The 8686-nt window shown below is 31.7% G+C and overlaps 1 protein-coding gene across 1 annotated transcript; it reads left to right on the forward strand.

Moving 5' to 3' along the window:
• Positions 1 to 4686: 4686 nt before the first annotated feature.
• LOC139893724 (uncharacterized) lies at positions 4687 to 8112 on the forward strand. The gene is made up of 10 exons (XM_071876900.1): positions 4687 to 4801; positions 4903 to 5056; positions 5252 to 5312; positions 5407 to 5539; positions 6113 to 6236; positions 6554 to 6610; positions 6692 to 6788; positions 6902 to 7109; positions 7642 to 7702; positions 7810 to 8112. Exons 1-10 carry the CDS (start codon positions 4722 to 4724, stop codon positions 7873 to 7875), a joined length of 1041 nt encoding a protein of 346 aa, XP_071733001.1. The 5' UTR covers positions 4687 to 4721; the 3' UTR covers positions 7876 to 8112.
• The last annotated feature ends 574 nt before the right edge of the window (positions 8113 to 8686 follow it).

The following is an 8686-nucleotide window of genomic DNA, read 5'->3' on the forward strand; positions in this document are numbered from 1 at the left end:
TATTTTTATTATTTTAAATATATAAAATGAATATATGAAACATATAGATTATTAATATAAAAACGATAATATAACTAATAGGTTTATATATATAAATTGTTCGATTACAAATATATGTGTTAATATACATTAATGATATTGGTTCGTGAATCCGAGGTCAACCCTACACTTGTTAAATGACGTCATATGTATTTTTACTACAAAATACAGTATGGTGAGTTCATTTGCTCCCTTTTACTCTTTACATTTTTGGGACTGAGAATACATGCGCTGTTTTTTACAACTGCTTTATTAAATGCTTTTGAAATATATTTTTGAACTGCGAATACATGAAATGCTTTTATAAATGTTTGACGAGATAGACACAAGCAAAACATTCCTCGAATGAATTATGTGGACGTGATAATTGCCACCATTGAATTATGTGGACGTGATAATTGCCACAATTGATATGAATATTTTTCCCCTGATTATTATTGCTTGGTAACCTAAGAATTAGGGAACATCACTAATTTTGAGAATTAGTGCACGCCTAATTGACGCGAATCCTAAAGATAGCTACCGGGTTTAACACCCCCACCCAGAATGTTCACTAGACGGAAGGGCTAGTGGGCGTGGTGTTTAGTACTTCGAAGATTATACGATTATTATACAGACGAGATGTTCTGTTTTGGGGATATTATTATGCGCATTATATGTTAAGGTCGGTTACCAAGCCAAGCTATGAAAGCAATGAAAAGAGAATGTTTTGTATCGAGAGAATGATTTTATACACAGGTTATGTGTATGTTATTTTTGTGCACGAGATATGTGTTCGGTTACTAAGATTTATGAAAGATGATTTCGTACACGAGAAAGGTGTACTGTATTTAAAAGATATCGCATGTACATTACAGGTGGGTATAGGATTCGGGCCCATTTGTACCATGCAGCATTTAAATCTTGTGGTCTATCAAAATGATGAATTTTATTGTTTTATGATAAACTTATGAACTCACCAACCTTTTGGTTGACACTTTAAAGCATGTTTATTCTCAGGTATGAAAGAAATCTTCCGCTGTGCATTTGCTCATTTTAGAGATATTACTTGGAGTCATTCATGACATATTTCAAAAGACGTTGCATTCGAGTCGTTGAGTTCATCAAGATTATTATTAAGTCAATTATAGTTGGATATATTATGAAATGGTATGCATGCCGTCAACTTTTGATGTAATGAAAGTTAGTCTTTTAAAAACGAATGCAATGTTTGTAAAATATATCATATAGAGGTCAAGTACCTCGCGATGTAACCAAATGTAACGTATTCGTCCTTATGGATTAGGACGGGTCGTTAGATTTTGTACATGAAGCATCAATTGTTGTACACACACGAACTCCATACTAAAAAATGACAACCATCGAAAAATTTAGAGGTGAAACGTAAATCACTTTGGGAGAAAATTGAAACTTCAAAAGGGTGCAATGGTAACCTTTAGTGGGTTAAACGGTAACTTCTTTATTTTTTATAAAACCTCATAATAAACCCATATAAATTTTTTGACGAATTTTATCTCTTCGTTGGACTCGAGTTATATTTCACCGACATAATCGTTAAACACGAAATAATTTTACGAACTAATCGCAATAAATTATATTTGAAACGGAGCCTCAACACGAAGCGACGCGCTCTTCAACTAATTTTAACTATTAAGGGCCACCTCAAAGGCTTAAATAGAAACGCCTTTCAAGATTATAAAAACCTATTGTAAAGTTTATAAAATAAAAATTTAATGTAAAACTTATAAAATAAGATTTTAGTGTTTCAAAAACACTAAAGAAGCTTTGTTACGCTACTCATTTATTTCGACATTCTTTGATCACAATTCATCATCAATATTCATTATATGCATTGAATTTTTGATATTGATATGCCCCTTTATAGGGACGGAGCTTCAACACTTAAATAGGAGGGGCCGAACTCCCTTAAACATAATATATATATATATATATATATATATATATATATATATATATATATATATATATATATATATATATATATATATATATATATATATATAGGGTGAGGATTCACGGAGAACTCATGGCAGTAGAGAACTCATGAAACTCGTGCAGATTCACTAAATCTGCGTGCAGATTCACATATTTATTTATTTTATTTTTTTTTGCAGATTTTTTTTTTCTGTTCAGATTTTTTTTTTTGCAGATTCAGTCAATCTGCGTGCAGATTGACGATTTTTTCCAGTTTTTTTTTTTTTTTTTTTTTTTTTTTTACAGATCAACTTTTTTCAGTTTTTTTTATGCAGATTGAGTCAATCTGCGTGCAGATTGAGTCAATCTGCTGCATTTTTTTTTTTTGCAGATCGACTTTTTTCTGTGCAGATTTGACTTTTTTTTGTGCAGATTGAGTCAATCTGCGTGCAGATTGACGTTTTTTGCAGTTTTTTTTTTTTTTTTGCAGATTCACTTTTTTTTCCTGTGCAGATTCGCTGTTTTTTTTTTGCAGTTTTTTTTCCCAGATTGTATTTTTTTTTCCATAGATTGAAGCTCAATCTCCACATAGATTGAAGTTCAATCTATGAGTTCTATGAGTTCTCTACATACTCTAGTTCTCTAGGGATCCTTTCACTATATATATATATATATATATATATATATATATATATATATATATATATATATATATATATATATGTCACTGACGTGAAAAAGACATATTCAATGGGGTGATACACATAAGTTAACTGATCATTAAATATAATAAAGATGATTTAAACATATTCATGAATCTAAGTTATGATTAGAGTTACTAAAGATGATCATTACAAATAGATTAGTTGTGATTAGAGTTGATGAACATGTTAAATTACTAAAGAGATGATTTAATCATATTCATGAATCTAAGTTATTTAATAGAAGTAAACATATGATCGAATGAAATGGCGTATTACTAAAAATTTACAAGAGAAATAGAAGAACACTTGTATATATACTTTAATAGAAGATGCATGTTGAAAATAAAATTGTAAATAATTAATATGAATGCAAACAAAAAGTCACACAGATTTCAATTTTTCAATTTTAAAAATGCAAGCAGATAGATAGTTAAAGGGGGATGATTCTCACACACACTTTTTTGATCCTCACACAACAATTTAAAGAAATGAAGTATTATTAGAAGAGTAAAAGGTTAAAATAGGTGTGTGAGGATCAAAAAAGGGTGTGTTAGAATCATCTCCATAGTTAAATCATCAGGTTATCAGGTAAATTTTAACAATATTTAATTCCCAGACTTATAGAATTTGCTGTTTGGTCCAAAACTTTCTGAGGTGGCCAAGGCCACCCCTAGCCCTAAGAAAGCTCCGTCTCTGCCCCTTTAATTACGAGAGTATGAGTTCAAGTACTAGTAGAGTGGTAAACAATATGTATATATTTACAAGTTGGTTGATACAAGTAAAATATGGAAAAGAAAATACAAGTATTTTTATTAGTTGGCCAGCCCAATATGTGGATCTTTATACTAAAATTTGCGGTGTTTTTGAATACTCGATTACTCGGCTCGTATTACTTACATGTTAGTTTCTAAGTTTGTTTTTCTACAAATGTCGTGTTAGATCTGTGAACTTAACATTTCTATCTTTTATTGTACGGAGTATTAATTAAAATTAGAATTGAAAATAAATCAAAATTAAGATTAACTTAATTTTTGAAGTATTAAAATTAAAATAAATATAATTTTAAAGCAGTACAAACTACAAAGTACAATGATATTACTCTATATATCTAAATGATACACGGCAAATGAATAGTCGCCCTTAATAGTTTCACAAACACCCCTCAAACTTTTAATACTTTCACAATTTAACCTCGCCCTTTATAACAATTAACTTTATAGCTTTTATAAATTTACCACATAGTTTTCACATTTTATACTTTAACCATTACACTTCTCATTCATTATAAATGGATCCCATAATTTTTACTAACTAACAGCTATTCATTATTATTATTATTATTATTATTATTATTATTATTATTATTATTATTAAATTAACCACATAATTTTTCACTTTATTATTGTTTAAATTTTTTCTTATTATAAATTAACTACGTAACTCATTATATATATATATATATATATATATATATATATATATATATATATATATATATATATATATATATATATATATATATATATATATATATATATATATATATATATATATTATTCTCTACATCTCTAAAAGGCAGAGACTTTGTAAATAGTTCTTCCACATGCTTTAATCGTTTATACGTCGTGCAAAAAGGTTGTACCCACAATGATACCACACTAAACATTGAGAACCATTATAAACTTTAGGGCGCCAAATGTAAATTTCTAGGGTAAAAAATGTAAACTCCATAGGGGTCTAAAGTTAAAGTTCAATGGCCAAATCGTAACTTCTTTATTTTCCATAAAACTCCACAACAAATCCACCTAAATTTTTAACCACCTTTAAATTTTCGTACGACTTGGGATAGGTTTAACCGACATAACCATTAAACACGAAATAATTTTACGAACCAAACACAATAAATTATATTCGAAACGGAGTCCCGACGCGGAGCGAGAGCTACTCCACTAGTTATTATTATTATTCATATTAATTAATAGTCCCCTAGCCAGCCATAAACTGTACTGTATATCTTAATTGGGCAAATTCACCGCCCACTTTATGTCTCTGAGTTGCTTTCGTCTCCACTCAATTCCAAGTTTCATTTCTCATCGTTTCAATCTCTCTCACTTCAATTCCAGGTTTATTTATACTCTTTTTGTTTTATCTCTACATAATGTATATGCATATATATCTATATCTATCTATATCTATAATAAATTAAAGTTATTACCTTTGTTAGGGTTTGGAGTTGTTGGAGTGGGAGATACATAAAAAGTAAAGCTGAAATGAAAACAATGGTTAATGGTGGTTCTGCTAAGATTGTCATCAATGATCCCATTTTGCTTGACCAAAAAAAAGCTGATATTAGGCTTGCTGGTCCCTCCAAATTACAGGTTTTTTTATTTTTCCCTAATTATTATTTACTTTTTTTTTTTTCTTCCAAAAAAGTATATTATTATCATTATTATTATGTTTGAATGTTTGATTCATTAGTTGTCGCCAAATGTAACTAAATCTGTAAGTTGATAATTTTATTGGTAGAAATGAAATAAAATTATGCAATGTTGGTAACATATCTGTTATTGTAGGTGATTGCAGATTTTGATAATACATTGACAAAATTTTGGGTTGATGGATGCCGAGGACAATGTATGTTTTCGGTTAATTGGAATTTTTTGATAATTTTTTTTATTTTATTGTGTGTTTGCATTGCAATTGAAGTGTTGTTTAAATGCTGTTGCAGCTAGTCATGCACTTCTGCAACAGGAAAACTCTGAATACAATACCAAGAGAGATGAGTTATTTAACTACTATCATCCTATAGAATTCGACCCGAAGATACCAATTGATGAAAAAACAAAGCTTATGGAAGAGTGGTATGCTGATCATTTAGAAATTCAAATATTTTAATGTTCTGCCTATTCATTAATCATCAGTAGTTGTTGGGGCCTTGAGTTCCTTGCAAGAGGTCTCAGGTTCGAATTCTGTCTAGGACGAATATTTTGTGGTGGCGAGGGAAGGGTTGGAAACAGCCAGGAGTAATCCTAATGGACTGCGTACATCAAAGTATGGGGTCGGATTACTCCCCCTCCCGGGTAGCCCGAACAGGGAAAACTTTCTACCTTCTTATGTATCATTGCATATCCCTAAGGGTGATGATCCGTACACGACTAAAATTATCCATACACCACTAAACATGCATTATTATGTTGTATCATACAATCCTCTAAAACAATTTTAATGGTGTATAGATAAATTTTATTGGTGTAAAGATCATTCCCCTATCTTCTAAGATCTATCTTTAAGACATTCAGACATGCAAAAATTGTAACGTTGATGATAACCACCCACTATCTACAAATAACTACCATCAACCAACTTAATGTACAACATGTTTATGCATAAATTTAATTCCAAACCATAATATTTTTTATTGTTGACAATTGTAGGTGGGGTAAGACCCATGGGCTTCTAATTGAGGGAGGTCTCACATACGATGCTATAAAAAACTCTGTAGCAAAAGGCGTGATTGCTTTCAGAGATGGTGTAGTTGAGCTTTTTGAGTTTCTAGAGGCAAGTTCTTATTGTTTTTCTTTCTCTTTTTAGTATCATTCTAAGGGTTTATACAAAGTGTGTTTGACATTGCATTTTCGAAAGGATCATCTGATTATTACTTGTTCAAGTCACGTACGATTAGCTCTGAGAAAACTGATTCTGATTATTTTTTATGTTAAGTTATTGAATAATTAGAATTCGCTAAGCACTCGACACCCAATTAATTTATTGTCCCAATCAAACAACAAAACACTGCAGAAAATTATTATCTGATTCTGAGTGTTTCGTATTGGCATATTGCATGATTTTTCTTTTTCTTTTCTTAATATCTGCAGGAAAGAGATATTCCAGTTCTTATATTTTCTGCAGGCCTAGCGGATATTATTGAAGAGGTAAGCCAAACCATGTATAACTAAAGCTATCACTTGTAGGCAAGTTTTAAATAAAGCTAAGCACTTGCGATTTATAACCAGGTTTTGCGCCAGAAACTTCATAGAACTTTCAAAAATGTAAAGATTGTATCAAACCGGATGAAATTTGATCAGAATGGTAACCTTGTATCTTTTACAGGTAATCAATCTCTTGATTTGTATAATCCCATGCAAAACATAATATAACTAATTGGAATCTTTAAAAGGTGATAACTTTATCGCTTTGAGTAAGTTTTACTTTTGTACATACAGGTAAGCTGATTCATAGTTTAAATAAGAACGAACATGCTCTTGATATGGCTGCGTCGTTGCATGATCATTTGGGTGAAGTGGATGAGCAAATGATCGATAGTGCCTCTGTGAAGAAGAGAACTAATGTGTTACTTCTTGGTGATCACATGGGAGACTTGAGAATGTCCGATGGTCTAAATTATGAAACCCGTATCTCCGTGGGTTTTTTGTAAGTCTTAAACCTGTAAATTGCACTTATGCTTATTATCATATGTAAGGACAGAGTTTTTCAGGGGCACGTCCCCCCCGCAATAAAAATGAAACTTGAAACCTGTAGTCCTTTGATTTAAGAATGTTTGGGCTTATGAATCAACTAATTCGGAGTCCAATATGATCAAAATGGTGAAGGCTCGAAAAACTTGTGAGTTGTCACCGTTTTGGTCATGCCTCCTTCATACGGATTGAGGTCTAGCTGATTCTCAAACGCTCGTAACTCAAAGAGCTACAAATTTCTACTGTATGGTTACCCTAAGTTCAAATTCTCTTGTCCGGGAGAGGCCCTAACTTGTCCGGGATATCACCAAAGTACTAAAATTTATATTGTGCTCTAAAATCATTTGGTCTTCTTGATAAAATATGTCATATCCGCCCCCCTTGTATATTCTTCAGGCTCCGTCACTGAATTCATATGGTATCCGAGGAATTAGGTTTTGGTGCAGCTATGTGTGGTTAATTGATTGTATTATCGTACGGTTTTGTAGGAATCACAACATTGAGAACTCTCTTGATACCTACCGAAAAGGATTTGACATTGTTTATCTAGTGAGTGGATATATTACTTGAATATTACAGTTATTATAGTTATAATTAGTCCCATCATCAAATTATATGAATGCGTTCCTCATTAAAATAAATGATTATTTCTGCAGGATGATGCACCGATGACGGGGGTAGTGAAGTTAGTCTCCGAGCTCTTTCCTCCTGCAAGTGATTAAATTGGATGGATGTATGCGTTTTTACATGTTTCTTGATTTCATTATATTCTCATCATGAATTTAGTTAGCTGCCACAACCGTCTGGGTCCCTTGATGACTGTCTTCGTTGCGATCATTAAAGAGAGATCCTTTTTTGGATCAGCCGGATTATTGATGTTGAATAAATTGATTATTAAACTTTGATGATGCTAAAGATAACTCCCTGCCGTGGCTAAAAATTTCATTCCGGTAATTGTCACGTACTCACATCAGCACTAAAACACTGTAACTAACATATCACTAAACATCACTAAACAACACTCATCATAATAAGCAATGTATAAGTAATAGAGCATAATGTATAAACAATTTAAACTATATGAACTTCACATTAATCTGACTTTCGTTTTGCACATTGTGAACCCGATCATGACAAATCATAGGCAAGAAAGCCATTGCAAGTCTGTACCTCTGACACCATGACAATAGGGACAATTCTAAAAACTAACCCTTACGAGGCATCAAAACAAAATAAACCCGTGTGGTTGCATTTTTTTGACCAAAAGGACACCCCTTATGGGGCGTTATTTTCAGAGTTTTAGGGGGCGTTAGACATTTGGCAAACGGGCATATTGGATGAATTGATATTGCATGGTTTCATTGGGCTAAAAATGGCCGTTGCTTTTGGCAATTATTTTTTTTTAATCCAATAACAAACGTCGATTTATTGGTGACTTGACTATCGCTTAGAGTCTAAATTGAACTTCATGCAGGTTTAAAACCCATGAAAATTTGATTCTACCATTTTCATAGCGTTTCACATTTTTTTTTT

This window comes from Rutidosis leptorrhynchoides, chromosome 2 (assembly GCF_046630445.1).
Source record: "Rutidosis leptorrhynchoides isolate AG116_Rl617_1_P2 chromosome 2, CSIRO_AGI_Rlap_v1, whole genome shotgun sequence".
Classification (NCBI taxonomy): domain Eukaryota; kingdom Viridiplantae; phylum Streptophyta; class Magnoliopsida; order Asterales; family Asteraceae; genus Rutidosis; species Rutidosis leptorrhynchoides.